Source organism: Gavialis gangeticus, unplaced genomic scaffold, assembly GCF_001723915.1.
Source record: "Gavialis gangeticus isolate Ggan-Ray unplaced genomic scaffold, GavGan_comp1, whole genome shotgun sequence".
Lineage (NCBI taxonomy): Eukaryota > Metazoa > Chordata > Crocodylia > Gavialidae > Gavialis > Gavialis gangeticus.
Window position 1 is genome coordinate 125613529 of NW_017728992.1, and position 24092 is coordinate 125637620.

General features: G+C 41.1%; 1 protein-coding gene across 2 annotated transcripts in view; it reads left to right on the plus strand.

Moving 5' to 3' along the window:
* NKAIN3 (Sodium/potassium transporting ATPase interacting 3) overlaps positions 1 to 24092 on the plus strand; it is a 768196-nt gene that overhangs the window by 568586 nt on the left and 175518 nt on the right. For both annotated transcript variants that reach the window (XM_019527722.1, XM_019527721.1), the window contains exon 4: positions 13823 to 14020. In XM_019527722.1, coding sequence (XP_019383267.1) covers positions 13823 to 14020 — 198 coding nt within the window. The remainder of the gene's footprint in view (positions 1 to 13822; positions 14021 to 24092) is intronic.

Sequence of the window (24092 nt, forward strand, 5' to 3'; positions counted from 1 at the left end):
GTGCCAGGGCAGGGGCAGCAGAAGCACCAAAGAGATGCTCTGGCCAAAACCAGAGCATCTCTTTTGGAGGACTGACTCCCTGCTGGCTCCGGGCATGGTCTGGAACTGTGCCTTGCTCTGCTGTATTGCAGCGAGGTTTTTTTAGACCCCTGGATATCCAGGGGTCTAATTTTTTCAGTGCGGGGAACTTTTTTTCCCACACATGCCTCTTGTCTTTCCTCAAAGGGGTTTGAGGCGGGGCAAGAGGCAAGTGTGCGCTCGTCTGGACATGCCCTTTAAGTGGGGAATTGTAATCCTCCAAGGTCTTTGTGAATTTATGCTAGAGGTCATCTGTGTTCCTTTAACTTAAATGATCTTTGGGTTGGGGGTCCTATATTTAGGATATACTATTTTGGTAAAATTTAGGTTAGATTTTTATCTTCCAGCTATATCTTCTTACACTCTCAGAGAGCTTATGCTGACCTTGTATTTTGAATTAAGGGAGAACCAGCACAGAATCCACCATAAATGAGAGAAATTCTTAAATTCAGACATGGATCTTGGAAAATAATATTTTGGGAGAAAAGCAGACAGGTTTTAGAGAAGTTATTCCTGCATGGACCATTGCTTGGCATTATATTACTCGGCATCTAAATATGTTAAAAGACAGAGTCATATGTATATAACCTTCAAGGTAACCCTTGACTCCATAGACAGATTAAATTATGGTAGAAAATAGCAACAGACAAAGTTCTTTTACAATTAATTATCACTTACTATTCAAACAGAGCATCAAGTGTGCGTTGTGAGATTGGCAGTGCCCAACCCTATAGTTTCCCAACTAAGACAGGGGTATGGCAAGGATGTTTCTTTGTTCGGCTACTTTTCAGTGTATTCTTGAATGATCTTAAAGAGGTTCTAACAGGGAATTGAGTCTAATACACCCATGATTTTGAATGATCCTATTTCTCCTTTGCTTTATGTAGATGATATATTAATTCTGTCACAATCCCAGATAGGTCTTCAAAGATTAGTAGACACCTTTCAACAGTATTGCCCCTCAAATAGCTTAGAAAGCAATACAGCTAAAACCGGGGTAATGGTTTTTAGATATGAAATAATAAATGACTGGTTTTTACAGGAAAAGAAATGAGAGGTGGTATCTTCTTTTAAGTACCCTGGAATATATTTTAGCAAAAATCTGAGCTGGAATAAGCACAATGGAAGTGTAAATGTTAGGAAAACAAATTATGGATGGAGTTGAATACTTCTCCAATAAGACAGGTGGAAGAGCTGTTCTGGAAGCACTAAGTCTATGGATCCAATGTAGATTCTATTTTATTGCATGGAGTTGAACTCTGGAGTGTTGATCCCATGGTCCACCCAAAAATTGAAAAGATTTCCAAGTACTTTTTAAGGCGGCTTTTATCTTTACCTAATTCCACAAGGTGGAGGGTAAGGGGAGGGGCTCATATGCTGGGCTGATAAATATGAGCACTTTAGCTTAATTAACAATCCTAAGTTACTGGATGAAAGATCTTTTACACCTACCAAATACTCCAGGAAGTGCATTTTAGAAGCCTCTCCTTTGCCAAACAAACCGTGGCTTGGATGACTAAAGAACATCTATATTCTCCCCAGATAAATGGCATGGAAATGTACTGAGAGTAAGTAACTGACCCAATATTTCCCCTGTATTAAAATAAGACAAAAACTTAAGAATTAAGGATACCAGCATGCAGGCAGATATGCTAGCAGTGAGACTGTCTTGAACTTCCCCTTTTTAAAGATTGATAAAACACTCCTTTGGCCCAGAAACCTATCTGTCTGTGGTGCAAAACTACTAACAACGAGAGGCCACCACTAGATTGAGATTCATGCTAATGAGATCTGCACTTTTCATGGGCAGCTGCTGTCAGAGTCCATATTCAGATAGAAGATGCTCCTGTGGGAAGAATGAGATTGATGACTTAAATCATTTTTATGGTCTTGTATCTTCTCTAAAAAAAATGAGAGGGAAATGGATTTCTCCATTAATGTGAAAAACTAAATACTGGGTTAATGAGGAAAAAAACAATTTGGCTTCTTTCTAACACTTTGGAGCTTGTCTTATACTTCTTAGGTTAACCCTCTTTTTGTTGCCCTTCACTAGACTCTCTCCAATTTGTCCACATCCTTTCTGTAGTTGGGGCCCCAAAACTGAACACACTACTCCAGATGTGGCCTTCTCAGTGCCAAATAGAAGAGAATAATCACTTCCCTCCATCTGCTGACAACACTCCTACTAATGCAGCCAGCATGCTGTTAGCCTTCTTGGCAACCGGGGCACACTGCTGGCTCATATTCAGCTTCTTGTTCACTGTAACCCCCAGGTCCTTTTCTGAAGAGCTGCTACTTAGCCTGCAGCCTTAGGTATATTTGTGCTACTTGCACAAAGAAAAGGGGCCAAAATCAAATAGAATTTTCCTGTTCTGTTTTATTGTACATTGCTCCATTTTACCTCTTCTTTTAGATCATTATACATCATAGTCTTTTAATTTTGTATAAACTGGTAGAATGTATAATTTTATTGTATGCTTTTAGTAAAAATGATGATTTATATAAATGTTATTTAATTTTACATATACTTTTATTGTTCATTTTATTATATTGTTTTGGTAAAAGCTGTAAATAAACTAGTTCTACTCCTCTTAAATGGTATTATACTATTATTACAATGTTGTAATTTAAATCATTCCTCTATCCTTACACTTTGTCTTTGTTCAAAATTGCTATTCATAAAATGACAGCTATTTGGATAATAATAGAGTTGAATACTGTTTTGGCTAGTGGGTAGATTGCATCTGTTCTTATTATAGAATTGTCTCTTTTGTTGGCAAAAATTGAATTTGCTATTTGCATACATTTCCCAGTAACAGAACCAGCATCCCATGAATGGGTTGCCTCTGCAGGAGTTATTACATTATGACTTCATGTGGTAGAGGAGACTGAAAACTGGACAAAAGCCATTATTTCTAGTGTAATCATGGTCAGGCTGGACTCTATGTGCAACAAGCATAACAATCCAGTCTTAGTTATCATTGCAGCAGTTCCTCTTAGTAACAGTATATATTATTAAATAATCAATAACATATATTTGTTTAGTCTTTGTTCACAGATAATTTATTCACACAGAAGTGTAAGATCCCCTTTCCCATAAGTGAAACATATGTCAGGAAAGACCTTTGTTTTAATTTGGGGACTTCGATAGGCACGTCCATCCTCACAGGGAAGGTATGGTGTTTGACAAGTTCTGTTTTCTAGGATGATATAAAAATATATGTTTAACACCAGAGAATTATAGTTCCTTTGTCTACATCCACCAAAAACTGTAACTGATGGAAATGGGCATCGTATGGATGAAAAGTGCTTTGCATCATAACCTTTATTTCCAGATTTCCTAACTGTATGAACTCCTTGGGCAGAAACTTTCTCTTCCCTTGGAGGAGTCTTGCTCTGAGTTCTTCTTTTGCCTGAATTTTTGCTGCACTTGACTTGAGATTTTTAATGCTCTGTTTTTATGCTTACAGTTCACTCTCTTCTTAATTCTTCCTTTCAATATGAATCATTCCCTTGGTCATACCATTTGACTGGGGACATGCTAGTCTACTTGGATTTTGCCCAAATCCTCACACTATGTCAAGTCTTCAGAATCAAAATCATGCTTAGACTCCACTTACTGTTTGTCTAATGGCTCTGTCTGGATAGTCAATCACCAGTGAGGGTAGGTGAGAGCAATTTTCAGACTAAGTGTTCAGCTTAATCATATGTCAGGGACCACATGAGAGCACAATAGGTCTTTTGGGTTTCCCTGACTGCTTTGTGCTTATCCTGTATATCCTATGACAAGTAATGTGTGGGCTTATATTGATCTAGTCATCCTTTCTGTAGCTGTCTTCCTTACTCTTTCATTTGGATTTGTGATTATTTTTCTGAAGTAATGTTAATGCTCTTGTATGATGTCAAGCCTCTTGTCAAATGCAGATACTGTCAGCAAAGTGAGACAGACATCAGATACCTGAACTGTAGTGTTGAGTTCTGAGTATGGATCTGATTGTACCCAAAGTTCAAGGCCCATCTCTAGTCATAACAGGAGGTTTAAAAGGAACAGACATTATTTCACTTGTCCTTATGGCAAATACTGAGGCCCAGATCCTGTTCCACCTACTAAACATCCAAGGACATAGGCTAGAGATGTTACATTTAACATGTATTAAACACACAGAAAACACTTTAAAGCCACAACAGAGCAGATGTTCATAGCCCTTAAAATGCTTTAAAATGGCAGATTCCACTCTAAATTAACCCTGGATGGGTGTGGTATTAGACTAAAGCGTTTTAGGTTACAGTGCTTTTTTGAATGTCTGTATAACATCCATTATGCTTCAATATAAGTGTCATTCTGTTGCCATCCCATGGGGCCCCCACTGGACAGCTTGCTAGCCTCAGGCAGTGTTTGTCTTCTTCAGGTGAGAACTGGCCCAGCCCTGACCCCAGGCTGTCACAGAGAGTAGACAGAAAAGGCTCTGTCTGCTTCTTATGCAGCCAGGTGGCGGAGGTGGGGGAACAAAGCCTTTATGCCAAGCAGATCCGTCCCCACATCAAAGCTTGAGTCTTGGTGGGGTTTGGGCTGGGTCCATGCAGCAGAGAGGCTCCCCTGGCTCCAGTTCCTGGCATGGCAAAAAGCCAGCTGGGGTTGGAGCAGGTACAGCTGGCCAAGTTGAGTCACCTAGGAATCTTTTTAGGCCAAAACAGAAACGTTTAAGGAAGCTAGCTACCATAGTGTTTCTGTGCCTGTTTCATGGAAACAGGATATGTTTAGTGATGTAGTTCTTTAGAAGTCACAAAAGTCTTGCTTAGACATCTTGAAGGTGGGATAAGATGTGGGCATAAGTGTACAGAAAAAAGACACAACACACTGCATTTTTTGCACAGTGCTTGCTGCTTGATTTCCTACAGATACTATTAACTTGTTTACATCTAGCCAGAAACTTGCCAATTTTGCAAAATGTGCAAGAGATTCCCAAAGATGTGGCAAATTAAACCGCACAAAGGAACTGCTTTTTTTCCAGTTAGGCAGTTGGTTTGCCTGTAGTTTGAAATAAACCTACAAAATGTAATTTTCCTGCTTGAAACAAAATCTGACTTGCTGTGTTTCACAACAAGCAAAACAGATAAAGTATGGTACTTGTCTAGTTTGTCCACTCTCCTGGGCATACAATCAATTTAGCTGTAAGGCTTAACTTGTTTTTGTTTTCATTTTTGTTTTAACGAAGCCAGTGTTTAATATGTTGTGGAAATGAATCAGCACTTTCTGCCAAATCTCTGAAAGGGCCAGAAAACTTCCAGTTTCTAAAACTGGAAATAATTAGGCTGCCTGCCAAGAAGCTGTGTGAGAAATCTCCACCACTAGAAATCTTTCTAGAGAACAGGCCTTCAGCTTGCAGTCACCATCTCTCCCTGTTTCTCATGTTTTCCTGAGACCCAGGTGATCCCAGTTAGGGGAAGGTGTGGGAAGCAGTGGCTGCTCCTCTCCTCTCATTCTCAGGGGAAGAAGCAGCAGGGAGAGACTCCCTGCATCTTCCTCAGACTGGGAACATTCAGATCTGGGGAAAAGATGGGGACTTTTAGGTGAAAGCAGCAGGGCCAACCCCCTGCCTACTCCCCAGACCAGGGACTCCAGCTGGGGAGTGGGCTGGGGGGCTTTGCCCCACTTCCTTAGTTCCTTCCAAGACTAGACTGGGAGAGGAGTATATAGATGGAAGATCTTTCTCCATGAGTGGGGGATGTTTTCCCCTGGGAGAAGTTGAATGAATGCTTATATACTCCAACAGGGACCCTCACAGTAGAAATACAATGCTTGTATGTAGCCAAGTAGTTTTACTTTAGAAGTATATGCCCTTTTTGGAGACATTCCTCAATATTCCCTCATTTAAAATATAGGAAGAAGCTGTCAAACATATAGAATCTTACAGAGTACAAAATATGAATTTTCATAGGTGTTTATCCACTATGCATGGGCATGTATTATTTATAGATGAATAAAGTGCATAGATTAACACATTACAAATATATTAACACTAGTAAGTATGCGTAATGTGGAAGTCCTGATTCCCACCATACACAGACATGGAAGTGACCAGTGCCAGGGTGGAAGCCAGCTGCACCTCTGTCCCCTTGGCTAATCTCCCTGGGCACATCCAGACAAGTGTTGCCCGAGTTTGTGTTGCACCATTTTTTTTCCATGGGTTGTTTTGACCCCATGGATATCCAGGGAACCAAAAAAAATTGGTGAGGGAAAAAACACGCTTGGGCAGTGAGTGCTGCTGAAAAGCGGAGCTGAGTCCCCGGCTCCGTGTGGCAGAATCACTGTGGCTGCAGCCTGCAGGACCCCAGGCAAGGCTGTTGGGGCCAGTACAGTGTTGGCCCCAGCCACCTCTACCACCCAGGATAACTTACTGCACACCAAAGCACACATGGCACAGATGTTCCCCGGGAACAAGTCCCTGGAGAACCAAATGTCCACATACGTCAGGACGCACCCCCTGAGTCCACTACTTCAGATACTAGGCTTTTTTAGAGTAAAAGCCTGTGATTATCCCACTCTTAGGTTAAGTCCTGTTTGATAGCACCCTGTGAATCCACTATGCTAAATGGACATGCAGGACATGCAGTTCTTCCCTTTGGAAATCTGTGACCGGCAGTGAATTCCAAACAGGCTTTTAAATATGATGTTTAATCTTACCAATAGGAATAAGGAAAATTGTAAGAGAAACAACATGCAGTCTCCATGTGTATTTATCTAATGGTTTAGCTTTATTATCCCCCAGAAGCCTTTAGAAGATCGAACATCTTCAGACACTGGTTATCTGTCTTTGTGACTGTCATTTCTCTGTGATCAGCAAGCTGAGAACTACCTCCACATCTGCAGAGTGCCTCTTTTTAACTGTTTGTAATCCTTTACTCTCTTGGTTCCTACCACTAGCAAAAGGCCTCTTATAGCTGGAACCTAGAAGTAGCATCTTCCCAGCTCAATAGCTCAGGGCTGGGCTCTTAATGAATGTCAGTGTGCCTACTAGGAGCTTGGACTGATATTCAGTTTCTCCTGCTACCTCTGGAGAAATCACAAGTGTATAGGAGTTCATAATTTCTCTCCCAGACTAAAAGTGGCCGCTGGGAGAAAAATAAGTTGGGAACAACCTGAATGAAGTGGCTCCCTGGAGAAAATCTCTCAGGAAACAGAAGTTCTGTACAGGCAGTAGGAGATTGGTTTTTTGCTTGCTTCCTAGCAGCCCTATTAAACTAGGCCAACATATATGTGTTATAAACATGCCAATAACCCATTGCAGTTATATAGTAAGTATCCCAAGAATCAGGTCACATACAGTTATTAGATTGGCAAACATGGTACATTTCTACTGCATGCAAGAAAGTGGCTGCATAAGTCAGAACCCTTCTGAATAATAGTTTTTTGTGCACCACCAATCTGTTCCATATAGGAGGTATTGGTCAAAAGCAGGAAGTACTAAAGCAATTGAAATTGCAGTAATGCAGATTCCAATTGTTATGGCTAACAAGCTAATTCTTATCTTCAGCTCAGAGCCCAAGAAAAGACACTTATGTAAATCTGAAGTAAAAAAAGATTCAAGGGAACAATGAGTAATTAATATTCAAAATATCAGGAGCATGAAGACCATCATTGCTAATGCAAGACACTGAGAGCTAGTGATGAAAGTCTCTTATTCACAAAACCACTTTCTAAATGTGGTCTGCCTACTGCTTCAAAATCATTCTATTCAGTAGTAATGGAGAGAGACAAAGAGTGAATGGTCAAATGGAGATGAACTGGGATCAGAAACCATGGTCTTAGGAAGTAATGGTGTGGAAAACTGAGGTTAGGCTGCAAATTGTGGACTTTGGCTGGCAGCTGATGCTTGTCCTCCAGGGTAGTCCTACATTTAGAGCAGGCTTCATTAGTGCTAAAATGCATTGTTTGTATCTAATGGGGAGTAATGATTCCTTGAAATTAGATATTAGGGAATAGGGAGGCCTTTTGTTCATGCCAACATTGTTGAATCAGAACTACAAATGTAACTGCGTATAGGGAATTGCAAGGAATTTTTTGTTCTATTTTGGGTTTCTTTTCCCCTGGTATTTTATATATTATTTTCTAAATTATTTGTCAATAAATGGCTTGAATGTTCACACTACCCGTATGGCAGGGGCTGGGGAAGACTGTGTTGCTCATATGGTGGTAATGGGGAAGAGAGTCTGTGCTGTGCACATTGCAGAAGGGAGGACTGACCCATGCAGCAAGCAGGGAGAGGGCCCCAGCTGCTCAGCTGTTGGACAGCTCTGCTAGAGCACTGCTTCTCCAGCGCTGACTGAGTGATAAGGCAAAATGCAACATATGAAGTTACTAACAATACTTCATTAAGATCTATAATTTCATGGAAGTATTGTTACCCATGAACTGGCCAAACTTGGTCTGTTAAGTCTAACAAGACTACAGCCTCAAGTGGTATTATTTACAGGCTGACAAAGAATAAATACAGGGATAGCTGGGGTGAATTTTAAACTCAGGAAGTCAACAGTTTTAAATTGGTGAGCCTTTAAGCTCTCTCTCTTCGGATTCATCAAGGTGTGGTGTTATATAGATGCATGAAAGCTGAGATGTAATCAGTCAGTAAGCTTTTGAACAATAGCATACTTTTGTAAAAGAACAGCAATTTTCATTGCATTCCCTACCAGAAGACTGAATGTTTTGTGAACATTTGTTTGACACTTGCTTTTAGCATGAAAGAATCATAACTGTGATTTTTCTCCTGAAAAATCACAGGCACACCCTTGGACTATTTTAGCAAATACAAACTTTTATTAATTGAAGAAATGAGAATAAGTAGGCTGTAGCCTAAGAACTTTATAAAACAGCAGCTTTCTGAGTAGGTCTCAATCCTATCCTCTGGAAACTTCACTGGAACTTCCACGTTGCACACAGGTAGAAACAATCTTTGAATTATCTATATTTCTGTAAACAATAATGAAGTCACTGGTTGATGTTTTTAAGGTTGGCATATGTGACTCATTATACAGTTTAGACATTTCTGATAAGTGAAGTCCTATAAATTAGACACTCTGGCCACTATAAATGATTTTTTCAGGCTTTCTTTTTTTGCTTGGTAATGTAAAATGTGTCAGCTCATACACATGCACCACTGCCATTTTGTGATGAAGTATATCAGAGGTCAAACTAATGCATGAAATGATTTTGTTTGCATAAACAAAAAATCAGTAATACCGGACAATGATTTCCTTTTTGTGCCTGCTTTGGAGAATCAGCATGATACATATTGGCAATGGAGAAACACTCTGACACTGACCCATGCATGGCTCCCTAATGAAAAATGATACACAAACTGGCATGATCCTATCTTCTTTTTGTTAATGCAGAGGCTAGATTTTGATGGTGATGTGTGTGCCACCTCCTCTCTGTGTACCATTAGCATAATTAACATATGCCATTATCTTCATCAGTTGCATTACCAAATGAAACATCCAGTACATTGAATGGGACTTCTAAAGCACTTGCTTGAAGTTAAGCATGTTATTAAGTGCTTTGTAGATAATGAAAGTATTATGGCAAACTTAAAATTTTTGCATCTCAAAAAAGTTGGAAAAACTTGCACAAAAATTTGGGGGACATATCTCATTTGTTATTTAGCTCTAGATGAGATTACTCATGCGCATAAAGTTAAACATATGTTTGTTTTTCCTTTCTTTTTACTCAAGTGCTATATATAAGCTTATTGGCTCACCTTGGAAACATCAAACAGTTGTCTTTGTAATATTAAAGTTTTCTGAACACCATGATCTGGTTTGCAGTAATATTTACCTTCATAGGTGACAAGATGATCCTTATTGATATGTTGTTCTCTGTGTGCCACACATAAAAAGAGACAGCAGCAATTAAAAAAACCCCCAAACATGTTTATACAGTTACATTCACTTTTGTTGAAGGGGCCGATCCATAGTCCCATGCCCCACATAAGTCCCACTTAAGCCTCAAGAGAAGCAAAAGAGAAATAACGAATAAGGTTCCTGTACCCAAATATCTGAGGGAAAACTTTTAGATGGTTTAGCGGCATAAAAGGCCATGGTTTCAGTAAGATGTGACATCCAGTTATGTGCAAGACTTGCACACCACATAAGCCCCACTTAAGCTCTTAAAGCTAATGCCTGAAGGCTTAAAAATAAGACCATCAATGTGCTTTCCTCCCTGCCTGATAAACTATTTATGGTGAAGTGACTATCTGCCTACTTCTGTAGTTCCAGGGATATTCATTATTTTTACATCTCTCTGCATCACAATCTGCAGCTGAAGTGAAAGTCCAGAGAAATACAAAAAATATTGTTAGCTATTTCCTGTTTCCTTTCTTATGTAGATCCAAATATTTTTGCACCTAGATAACATATTTTTATTTGAATTCTGATTACATGAACATAAAACCATAAAAAGTAACATAAAATCAGCTCTCAAATCACATTTTTAACTAGTAAAGTATTAATCTAAAACAGAAAAGAAAGATATAAATAAACTCCATCAACATGTACTAGTAAAACCAGATATATAACAGTTGCCATTTGGAAGTCAGCAATTTGCCTACATCTCCCACAGAGTGATATTTGAGTGTCATAATTTTTCATTATAATTAGAATAGGTGGTGTCGGTGGTGACTGCACCAAATTTAACTTGTTAATGTTGTCAGCTGCCTTTTAACAGTATTTATTCATATGTAAGAATACTATTTATTCTTCTTGTCTGAGCTATGGACTAATCAAATGCAAACATTTAAATAGGGAGTACTGGTAGCATACAAAACTTGAAAAACCAAAAGAATGTGAGAGAAAAGAGAACTGATATCCATATGAAAACCTACTGCTACAAGCAACCTATTTCTGCAGTCTTGATATCAAAACATTTCCCCCTTGTCACTTGATATTCAGTCTACAGGTTTAGTTTGCCAAACACCTTAGTAAAGAGCTACCAGATTCAGTGAAAATAAGCCAGTCTGTACAGATCTTGACAAATTATACTTTCTCATACTTGTCAATTGCTAAAAGCACTTGACACTACTGTGCGTTCTCTGGGATTGTTGAAATGAGCAAAACACTGTTGCTGCTCTTTTTTTTTTCTTTATAATTATATTTTACTGAATGGAATTGTGTTTCAAGATGTATTTCTGTTCAGTAGGTTATCGTGGAAACAACTCTAAAGCAATGTCAGAGAATATTTAAAAACAGAAGACCAATATACTACCAAATCTAATTAATGACCTGGCAACTACCAGTATATAGCATACATAACAGCAGAAAGAGACTATGAACTTTTGTTAATGTAGACTTAAATTCCACAGAAAACTAAACTTATGGGATAGATTTGCAAAATAACATTCCGTATGTGAATCTGTAAATATAACAGCCTACTTTATAACCACAGATAGGCATGTGTATATCTATATACAAGTGTACACATGAAAATGACAAATATCTGTGTAGATAGTGAGGTTTGCCCACATAAGGGCATTAACAAAGTTAATCTAAATTTGATTTAAAAATGGTTTAATTATATGGTTTTAACCCCTTCTATGGACGCTCCATTCAGAATTAAAATGGCTTGAATTCATTTGGGAGAGTCCTTTTATTCTGAATAAGATAATCAACTCACAGATTTAATACAGTTTAAGAAATCCAATTTAAAATGCCAACTTTTATTTAATTCATTTCAGGACATAGCCCAGCGTGTCCATTCCTAGCCAAGCCCATAGAACATGTGGCAAATTTTTGCCTTTTCCCATCTTACTAGCCATAAAGGTAAAAGTAGGAGGTTGATACACGGTCCCTGTGTGCTGTTCTTTGCCTCGAGCACTGATAGATTTACAGAAAACAAAAGCTATTAGGGCTGTGTGAAGCTTCGGTAGCTGATTGGATTCGGAGGAGATTTGGCCTGATTCAGGGACCAGATCTGCAAATCTGAATCAAATCAGGAGACAAATTAAAAGCTCTGAATCTATTTGAAGCATCCAAATTGATTCAGAAAAGCTTCGGGAAAGACTAGGCCACTTTGGAGACTGGGCCATAGACTAAGCAGGCAGCTTGATACAGCTGCTTGCAGCTGGTAGGTCTGTTGGGGTTGGGGGAGAGGGAAGGGAAGGGACATGGGGGAGAGGGAGGATTGGAGCTGGGACAAGCTGCCCAGCCAGGGCAGGGGGGGGAGAGGGGGGAGCATGGGATGCGAGCATGGCAGCACTTGGAGCAGGGGCTCTGCCCCACTGCCGCTTGCCCAGCCGGGAGGGGTGGGCAGGTTGCGGGTGCGGTTCACTCTAGGCAGAAGGGGGCAAGTGGCAGCAGAGCATAGCCCCCGCTCCCAGTGCTGATGCAGGTGCAGCAGCGCTAGGAGTGGGGCTATGGCCCTGCTGGCAGCTGGAGTGGGCCACGCCTGCATCACGCCCTACTCCCTCTCATGCCAGCTGGGCAAGTGGCAGCAGGGCATATTCTCCACACCCAGCCTCCCAGCACTTCAAAAAAAAACCAACAAAAAAACAAAAAGCAGCCCCTCACTGACCGACTCTGGCAGTGGTGATTGGGGCCTCTGAGGGCTCGTGGCAGAGCCCCCTCATACAGCACAGGGCAGTGGGGGGCAGCAGGGATCGCCCCCCCGCTTGGCATCTGCACGGCAGCTGCCCCATGGCACAGGTACAGCATGGCTTGGCAGGGCCCTGCATACTCTCTGAGAGCTGTGATGGCTCAGGCAGTCAGCTGGAGCCTGACACCACTGAGCCCCAGCAGCCCCAGCTCCCAGACAGGGTGCAGTGCCCTACCGAGCCACATTGCACCCGTATGATGTGACAGCTTTTTGCATGGGTGCCAAGCAGCGGGGCACTCTCTGCTGCCCCCTTCTGCCCCATGCTGCGTGTGGAGGGGGGCTCTGCTACGAGCACCCAGAGGCCCAAATCACCACTGCTGCATCTGGTGAGTGTGGGGCTTTTTGTTGATTTATTTTTAAGTGCCAGGACTAGGCTGGGGCCAGGAGGGGGATGAGGCCAGGCAGGGCAGCCATAGGGGCTTCTCCCATGGCTCTCCCTGCTCAGGGAGAGGCAGGCATAGCTAGAGGAGCTGTGGGAGAACCTGCAGCTGCCCAGCTGTGCCTGCCTCTCCCCAGCTGATCCAAATCACCAAATCTCTCCGGATCAGCACCGAATCTCCTGAAGCCAATTTACCCGAATCAATTTGGGACAGTGATCTGAATCGAATCACTGCCCTCCAAATTGGCCGAATCGAATACTTCCCTATTTGCACAAGGCCTAAAAACTATTTCCTCTAAAGAAACTGAATCAAGTACCTTCCATAGAGGTTCATTTAGATCTTCTCCTTTAGGAGCTGGGCTGGATACAAGTGACTGTCATCTCTGCCTACTAGAAAAATAAATATATGCTGGAGTCACTTACTAAGAACACAGAAATAGAAATGTAATTTTGCATTATGCATTCTTTGGGGTGGAGACACTTATTTGCTCTTCATAAAACACCTAGTCCAAGGAACTCCCAACATAGGGGAGTCTTCTGTGCACACCTGCTGTATAAATAACAAATGTCAATGCATTTCTCTTTCCTTGTTTATGGTTTGTTTTCATATAAAAATGTTCAGTTATCTTCAATTTTCTTGTTAAATAGGGAAAATTTCCCCTTTTCACCTTAAATGATGCAGTGACAGAGGAGCTCATCCCCTTTCTTTCTCTGTCTCCTAGGAAACTGATCTTATGACCTTTAACATCTCAATGCATCGTTCTTGGTGGCGAGAGCATGGGCCCGGCTGCATACGGAGGGTGGTACGTCCGTCAGCCCCTGGAATCCTAGATGATTACTCCTACGTCTCTGTGACAGGCTGTATAATTGACTTCCAGTACCTAGAGGTCATTCACAGTGCCATCCAAATATTACTGTCCGTAAGTTTCCATTTTTTGTTATGCTTGGATCGCCTCACTCCAACTCTTCTTTATTATACGGGTCAAATGTTTCTATATCCTCACTGATGTTTTAAGTAGCTGCTTAATAACAATACAAGTTTGGAATTGCATATTCAAGTATAAAATTTGTCATTTGAAACTTCAACAGCTCTTTTCAAAGGGCATAAAAGCAAATACTAGGCCTACTTTATGGGGATACTCCTTTACATGGCAGAATTCTACTTATAATTCTTAATACTCATTTATTAGAATATGTCTAGAAAGAGAACACAAAAGGAGAGCACAGTCCAAATTAATCTATCTAAGGCTTCCATTAAAGATTCAAAGTAATTACATCACAACACTCACCTAGCTCTATACATAAATGTTTTATATATACAAGGTAAATCACTTCTTAAAGGTATGAACAGAAAAACTGGAAAAGATTGGAAAAATGTTAGTATTTAGAGTACCATTTTATACATTTTATGAGGTTGTGTACACTCTTTCTGGGACTTGTAGTGCCCAGACATTTTATGGTAGTATGCCACTTGCTAGAATTACCATATAATTACCATACCAGCCTGAGACTGCACACCATTTTCTACAATAATAATAACAATAAGAACAACAATAACGTGCTATCACAGGATAGCACATGTTTATTATTTATTAGGTACAACTAACTATTCTGCTGATAGACTTTAAGCATTTGCATTAGTAATGCAAAGAGGGGAGAAAAATCTTAATTTTTCTAAAATAGATTTAGTTTATTTAGTTGAAAATTATTTGTAAACTGTAATTATCACAGTTTTGTACAGGACTTTGAGTTACCTTTTTCTATGCTGGATGACAGAATCTTAAGAGGACAGGAACAGGTTATAGCTATTGAGCAAAAAAGAGAAATAAGCCTTATAGCAAAGTAGGATGGATATGTTCCCTGCATTGCTAACCAGCTTCCCCAAGAGGCTGACTGCCTGTCCTCTGCTGTCACTGGTTTTAAATGAAAGTTGTGTGCAGTAGACATCTTACTGCAACACCAGGCCCTTGGTGATTCATTGCACAGGTCCAAAGCTCATTAAAGTCAGTGGAAAAGAGTGTAAAGTAAGTCCTGGTTGGGGGAGGGATGGGCAGGATGGGGGGAAGGTTCGCTGGTGGGTGTGAGGGGCCTAAAAATAGTCCCTGGTCTGGTGGGAGGGGACAGCTCCCCAAGCCCCACCCCCCAGGTTTCAGCACCCTCCACAGAACCCACCTCCCGCCCCAATCCCCCTAATTGCTCCTGTGAACCCCACTTACCACACCAACCTTCCCACAGACCCCACTTTGTAGATTTGTACAGATCTTGAGACTCTCTACACACCAGAACTGGCAGCAGAACGAACACCCAATACAAATTTTTCTTACATCTCCCAATGTTCAGTGCTTGAGAGAGAAAGGGGAAAAAAACCAGTGATGCCTTCACAGGAAAAAAGTCTTGGTTCTTACAAGTTGCTGCCAGAAGCCATAAAGCATAGGATGCTTCCCACACAGAAACTGTTTTCCTTTCAGCCCCATCACAATGAAAGCAACCACTGGAATCCATTCATATTGTAACAGTGGTATGAGAAACACCCTGGCGCATCATAATATTCCTTCCATAAACTTATTGCTGTTTTTCTTGAAGCAATTCAAATTCCTGCCTCCACTACTTGTTTGAGAAGACTATTCTAAAACTGCACTTCTCTAAAAAAAAAAAATAGATTGTTAGACTTTTTGTTTCTCATTTCTAGTCTAGCTTTCTTCAGTTTGCATTCATTTGATCTCATGCTAATTCTTTAGTTATTCTGTAATATAAATAGCTCCCTCATTCCTTATTTTTCAACCTGCAAGTGTAAAGAGTAATCATACAACCCCTTCTCAAATTTCATTTTGCTAAACTAAATAAGTCAAGCTCTTTTAATCTCTCACAGGATAGGTTTTTTGTTTTCCTAACCATCTTAGTGGCTCTCTTCTATTCTAAATTAATCTTTTTTTCACATAAGCAACCAAAATGGTACATAGTATTTCAAATGGGATCTTACCAATGCCTGATAAATTGTGTTAATGTTTTCCTGCCCTTACTAAAAATTCCTTACCTAGTACACCCTAGGATTGCATTAGTCTTTTTTACAGACATGTCACACCTGCAACTCATGGTTGCCTTACAATTGACCAATACACCCTGGTCCTTCTTTTCCACCATTGCCTCCAGTCTGTTAGTCCCTATCTAATAACTTGTTCTTCATATTAATCCCCAAATGTATGTCTTAGAACTATGTTCTTCTAAATTTCATACTATTTTATCACTGCTGTCCACAAGGTTATGTGTATTGCAGTCCAATCCCCTTCCATATTGGTAATACCTCCCAGTTTTCTGTGATCTGCATAAATCATAAGCACCCATCTAGTTCTTTCACCAACATTGTTAATGGAAATGTTAAACAAGATTGGCCTCAAGGTTTGTCCCCAATGAACATCACTCAGAAGCTTTATTGAGTTCCCTTTCAACATTGTCCATTGCAGTCTCTCTCTTTTAGCCAACTACTTGTCTACTTCACAATCATGCTTTTATGTCATCTCCAATTTAGCTAATAATTTCTTTTGAGGCATGGAATCAAAAGCTTTGCTTAAATCTAGATCGTTTAAGTCCATTGCATTACCCTTTCCTAAAAAATTAATTATCCTGCTGTGGAAGGTCATTAATTTGGTCTGATGTGGTCTTCCTTGGATAAGACCAAGTAGTAATTTGTTTTCTGTCTGCCTCCGTATCTTTGATAATTCTTTTCTTCAACCTCTGTTATATTTGCACTTGCACCACAACGCTGGCTCTGCACTTCCCTTTTAAGCATATGCTGGCCACATTGGCTCCAAGAAGGAGTCAAATCATGCAGGCATATGCATAACAAGGAGTAACTCACAAAACTTAGGCACAGAAAAAATATCTAGAATATGACTAGACCTAAGGACCCTCCTACTTTTTAGTGCAATAACCTAGTGGTTGGAGCACTTGCCCATTGAGTGGGAAACCCTGTTTCTAGACTCCTCTCTGCCACAGGCAAGTTTGAACATGCATCTCCAACTTCACAGAAAGTGTTCTCACCATAAGTCCATGGATGAGGCATTGCCCAAACTACTATACAGCTCTCTCCTTCAAGCTTGGATGCTGCCGTTGAGGGAAGAAGACCCTACTCTGGCCCCTGCCCCAGTGGATTTTCTTCATCTTACATTTACTATTCATTGATTACAATGCATATACAGAAATGGCCAAAACTCAACGGCCCCTCCGTTCCAAAACATCATCCACATTGCTCAGAAAACAAGCTAGAAACATGTAGCTTTCTCCAGACCCCACATATTTTCCCATCCTGGCTGCTTAGTGGACCAGCTCTAAGAGGTGGGCTACCTTATCTTATATTCCAACTTCTCTCAGCATTTGGAGATAAAGGTTCAAATCCCCTATAAATGAGGAGAGCCCCAGGAAGTGAAATAATCTTAGGCCCATTCCCTGGACAAGTGCACTATTCATTAAGCTGTTAGGCTAAAAGGTGGGAGGGTCTTCCTATGCTTTAATTTTGGCAGGTACACATGTACCTGGGTGGTCTTATTCCAGCACAGGTGAAAATACGATCCAAACTGTCTCTAAAAATTGCACTTTCATGGCTACTGCATTTTCATGGCTATGTAAGTTCCGCTTACACGTATAAAAGGCAAAAAGGATTCAGTCTTGTGTTTGCTATGTTCTAGTCACATGGTTTTGCCCTGAATTAACAGATCCCTTACAGATCCATGCTACAGGTATTGCTTTTTGGTATTCAAGTTCTTTTAATATTCTGGGATGATGATTATTTGCTCCCCCTATTTTTAATAAACCTGTATCAAAAAGATTATACTTATCTTAATTCTAATTCTAATTCTTATTCTAAAAAGCATTTACACATATGCTTAACTTTAAGTACATGCTTAAGTCATATTGCCTTCTGTGCAATGTAAGTATGTGATTACAATTAAGCATGTGCTTAATTATTTCCTTAACTAGTAATCTTCCCTGGATATTTAGTTAAAAAGGTCATTTATATCTCATTACATACTCTCTTTTTTGCCATGCTGAAAAATGCTATGAGAAGGAAAGATTTTTTTTTTCAGCAGCTAGTTGTGGAAGTTGACTGTGGCTTTTTGGAGTACAACCTAGTTAATTTTCATAACACTTTATGCAGCAATAGTAGAGTAACAAACCGTTTTACAATGTAACAAAAACTCTATTGCCATAACAAATCATATCATCATGCTAACTGCAATCCAAATGTGCTTGTATTTGATAGGGAGCTAAAACATCTATAACAAGAAATTCCTTGTGAGTTAAATATTGTATACCTGTCTGGATAATTTACTAGCATGGGATCTCAGGTTTCCAAGGGTGCCTTCTTATTTTTTTAAGGAAAGAGAAAAAAATTATGCAAAAGATGCTGCAGCCAGGCCTACACTGGATCTTGCTTCAGAAATTGTCATTTCTTTCATTCCAATGCAGCAAGATGCTTGCTGTATTTGTGTTGTAGCGCTCATCATTAAACAGTCAGCCTCTACCAGCAGTTACCATGCTAGCTCTCTAAGAACCAGGTTTCAATGCTGAGCACCCATGGGAACCTCTGGGTCCTTGGCACCATGTGTGTTTTCTTATTCACAGAAATACATTTTTATCTAGGAGTACTATTCTGAATATTAGTCAAGAAGGTCTATAAAGGTAACCATCATAGAATTGCAAAAGAATGAATTATTCTGTGTAAAATGCCTGGCACACATCCTCTCAAAGGAAACATCCGTTTGTGCAGTGCCTTTATATTTCAAAAGCAAGGCACTATTTCTTGTGCTGCAGGTTCTAAATGAAGTTGCATTTGAAAGGTTAAGAGTGATGGCAGCTTTAATCACTCCTATTGCTTACTAATTTGATTGCTGTGGTTATTTCAGTATAAACAATATTCTTATACAAAACTGGAAATATTAATTGAGAGGTGGAAACTGGCTTTAACAGAACTACTGAGACTCTTCCAGTGACTTAAATTAGGCTCACTGGATTACTTCCAGAATCTGATATATTACGCCTCTGATTACTAAGCAGCTGTACATATTACAAGTATTCTATTCTTAATCAAGAGCAGTATGGCATAAGGTTAGAGTACGTACGTGTTTTCTTTTCCTAGTTCCTTTTCAGTGTCTCCTATTGAAACAACAGTGTAGCTCCTACCATCTAGGAAATTAGTACAGGTTATAGATAGTTTAATTACATGGACCATCACATACAATTGGTACATGGTAAAATCGCACTCTGGTCATTACCAAAAGGAGTAAAATTAGCCTGGCTACAATCGGATAGAGGTGCAGAAAGGGAAACAGTGAATACTTAATATTATAAGCAGTGCAGTATAGTGAACAAGTATAGTGAACGAACCTGCCTAGAGTAAAGCAAAAAACAGCAAACAGTCAACCTGTCAGTCTCCATAGAACTTTAGACGTCCCTATCCTTGGACAACAAGAGGCAGACGAGAAATATAGAATATTAAAATGAATAAAAATTAGAGGTTTTAAGCTTTATTCAACAGAAGATAAAATACTCACATAAAGGATTATGCCCCTGATCCAAAGATTCAGTGGGCTTTGATTCAGGCCCTGTGTCGGCTCTGGGACTGGAAATGGCTTTGGAGGATAAAACTGAGACAATTAAAATAAGGGAAGGAAAATACTATGATCTGTCATGTTATTGTATATACCAATGTAATATTTTAAAAAGTTTCCCAGAGTTTCTAACCTTATGTATTCTTTACAAGGCAGAAAGGGCATATATTTTCATGTGAAATCCAGTGATACCAGAGACATTTTCTGACACTACACAGCAGTAATAAACTAATCTCATTGTGGTTCTTGTTAACACTACTTGCCATAGAGATACTTCTACAAATGATGAAACTAGAGATGACAGTGAATATTAATTCAAAGTTATTCTGTTCCATGTAAGTTCTTGTATTGCAATCATTACTGCAATGTCCGACTACCTTCCAGCTGTGTGTTAGCTGACATGGCTAACCTCTGTCAAATGCTTTTTCCATTATCCTCTCCCCAGAGGAAGAAATGTGTGCTCAGTGAAGTGATTTGTTTTGGCAGGGTGTCTGTTCTTCTCATTTTTGGCCATGTCCTTTCTTTTTTTTCTTTTTCTTATGCACATAGAATCACATGGTTGGAAGAGATCTCAAGGGTCACCTAGTCCAACCACCTGCACAAATGAATGATACACTATTTGTAAACCACCCCAGAAAAATGCTTATCCATCCTCTTCTTAAAACCCTCCAATGAAGGAGATTCTATAATTTCCCTGGGCAGTTTGTTCCATTCTACTATGGTTCTGACACTAAGGGATTTTTCTTTGAGATTTCACCCAAATCTGATTTGCTGAGGTATAAACACTTGCCACTATGTGTTATTAAAGCTGGAAGGTCAAGGTTTTGAGGGTTATGAGGGTTCTTAATGCCTGTGGGCTTTTTTTCTATACTTGAGCTTCACCACTGTGGCAAACTTTCATTGTGCCAGAAAAAGCAAGTCATAATCAAGTTCATCCTGGAACTTTAGAAGGTCTTATAAGCCATGTCCATACTACATCTGAGAGCAAAACTGTGAATGTTCTCTGAACCCCATTAACCTATTTACAATGCCTATTTGCTCTGCTTAGATATGTACAGAATAGGATCAAGTAGGCAGGGCTTGTTTCTAGGCCCTCCGCTTTGCAGGGAAGCTGTATAGTTTTCATAGGTTTCATAGATATTAGGGGCTGAAAGGGACCTCAAGAGATCATTGGGTCCAGCCCCCACTGCCATAGGTGGGAAAGTCAGCTGGGATCAAGTGACCCCAGCAAGAAATATATCCACCTGTTTTTTTAAGGAATCCCAGAGTACGTGCTTGCACCATATCTGGGAGGACTTTATCCAGACCCTGGACACACGCACTGTCAAGAACTTTTTTCTGATATCCAGTCTAAATCAGCCTTCCTGGAGTTTATGGCCGTTAGACCTTGCTCTCCCTTGAGGAGCTCGGGTGAACAGCTGTTCTCCCAGGTCCTGGTGTACCCCTCTTATGTATTTGTAGGCTGCCACCAAGTCCCCCTGAGCCTTCTCTTCTCCACACTGAAGAGCCCTAAGTCCCTCAACCTCTTCTTGTATGGCCTTCCCTCCAGGCCTTGGATCATATGAGTGGCTCTCCTCTGGACTCTCAAGTTTCTCTACATCCTTCCTGAAGTGGGGGGCCCAATATTGGATGCAATACTCCAGCTGCGATCTCACCAGGGCTGAGTAAAGCAGGAGGATGACCTCTCAGGTATTGCTTGAGATGCATCAGTGGATGCACACCAGAGTTTGGTTAACTTTGCCAGCCACAGCATCACATTGGTGGTTCATATTCATTTTGTGGTCATTCAAGCCCCTTCAAGTCCCTTTTGGCTGTGATGCTAGCAAGTGTAGAACTGCCGAGCCTGTAAGTGTGCTGGGGGGTTCTTCCTACTGAGGTGCAGCACCTTACACTTCTCTGCATTAAAGGCCACCAGGTTTTGATTGGCCCACCTTGAGAGTGTGTCCAAGTCGGCCTGTATCCCCAGCCTGTTCTGTGGTGTGACCACCTGTCCTGTGGTATCATCTGCAAACTTGGCGAATATATATGTGACTCCAGATCATTAATGAAGATGTTAAAGAGTATTGGCCCAAGTACTGAGCCCTGAGGGACTCCACTGGTCACCCTGCACCACGTTGAATTGCTTCTTCAACTAGTACTCTTTGGGTCTTACCCCTTAGCCAGTTGCCTAGCCATCAGACCATATGATGATAAAGGCCACAGTTCCCCAGCTTAACCACGAGGACATCATGGAGAACTAGGTCAAAGGCCTTCTTGAAGTCCAGGTATATGACATCCATGTCATCTTCCTTGTCCAGGGCACCTGGTCATAGAAGGTTGGTCAGGCATGACCTCCCAGTCACAAAGCCATGTTGTCTGGCATTCAGAAGCTTGCCTTCTGTCAGTCTGGTGTTGATGGATCCCTTGACAATTTTCTCAAGGATTTTTCCAGGGACAGACATAAGACTGATTGGTTTATAGTTCCCCGGGTCATCCTTCCTCCCTTTCTTGTAGATAGGGACTACGTTGGTTCTTTTCCAGTCATCCAGGACCTTGCCCAAGCACCACGATTTTTCAAATATCTCTGCCAAGGGGGTTGCAATGATATCTGCCAGCTCCTTCAGGACTCTCGGGTGCACTCCATCTGGGCCCATGGACTTATGAATGTCCAGTTCCTCAAGGTGTTCCTTCACTTGATTCACATCAATTTTAGGCCCGTCGCCCACTCCCAGATTGGTTTGTGCCATTTCTGACAGTGTGATCCTCCTGGGCTGGTGAAAAACTGATACAAAAAAGTCATTTAGGAGATTGGCCCTTTCTTGGGCATCAGAAGTCAGTTGCCCAATTGGATCTCTCAGGGGCCCAGTACTATCCATGTTTTTTTTCTGGTTTTCCACATATCTGAAGAAGGACGTCTTGTTGTCCTTGATTCCCGTAGGTAGCTTAAGTTCAGTTTGTGCCTTGGCTTCCCTCAGCCACTCTTTATAGGTCTGGACGAGTGCAGAGTAATCCTCTTTGGTAATGCTTCCTGTTTTCCAGCTGGTGTAGGCTGCTCTTTTGAGCTTAATAAGGCCCAAGAGTTCCTTATTCAGCCATGGGGCTTTCTTGCCCGTTCACTGCATTTGTTCTGAGACGGTATGGCTTTGCCCTGTGCTTCAAGGATTATGTTTTTAAGAAATGACCAATCCTCGTGTACTCCCTTTTCTGGGGGTGGGGAATGGCCTCTAATTGCCTGACTGCCAATTCTCTCAGTTTGCAAAAGTCAGCCTTCCCAAAGTTGAGGACTTCTGCTTTACTGCTGGGTTTGCCTGCTCTTCGGTGAACTAAGAACGTGACCAAATCATGGTCACTGTCACCAAGCTTCCCCTTGATCCACAGATCACTCACTAGGTCTGCCCCATTGGCCAGTACCAGATCAAGCAATGCTTTTCCCCTAGTCAGCCCATAGACCTCCTGGGTTAGGTAGAGGTCATCGATGTGAGAAAGCTATGCAACCTGTCAGATTTGACCGTGCACTTGTCCCAAGAGATGTCAGGGAAGTTGAAGTCCCCCACGATGATCATAGTTTGGGGGTGCATGGCCTTGACCAGTTGCCTATAGAATTCCTGATCAAGATCTTCCTCTTGGTGGGGAGGTCTATAGTAGACTCCTACAAGTAAGTCACCCTCCCCATGTTCTCCTTGTATCTTGACCCAGAAGATCTCAAGATGCCCTTCCTGGTTTGGCAACTTGATCTGCAGGGAGGTGAGCTGATCCTTGATGTAGAGAGCTACACCCCCACCCCTCTTCCCAACCCAGTCTCACCTATACAGGTTATAGCTGTCTATTGCCACCGACCAATCATAGGTGGAGTCCCACCAGGTCTCTGAAATTCCTACCAGTTTATAATCATTTTCACATAGGAGAAGGGCCAGTTCCTCATCCTTATTTCCCGAGCTCCTGGCATTTGTATACAGGCAGTTAAGTCTGTCATGAGAAGTCCAATGCTTCCCTGAAGTGTGAAGCGGGACCTTTCTTTGGGCTGTCTCCCTTGAGCTGCCCAAGTTATTGGTAGTGTAGCTGACATAGAATCATAGAATCATAGAAGTAGGGTCGGAAGGGACCTTGTAGATCTTCAAGTCCGACCCCCTGCCTGGGCAGGATTAAAACTGGGCTCAAATGACTCCAGCCAAGTAGGTATCAAGCTTCTTCTTAAAGACCCCCAGGGTAGGAGCCAGCACCACTTCCCTTGGAAGTTGGTTCCAGATCCTAGCCACCCTAACTGTGAAGTAGTTCTTACAGATGTCTAATCTAAACCTACCCTCCAAAAACTTGTGGCCGTTATTCCTTGTTATGCCAGGGGGGCGCTAAGGGAAACAAGGTCTCTCCCAAACCCTTCTGGTCCCCCCTAGTGAGTTTATAGACTGTC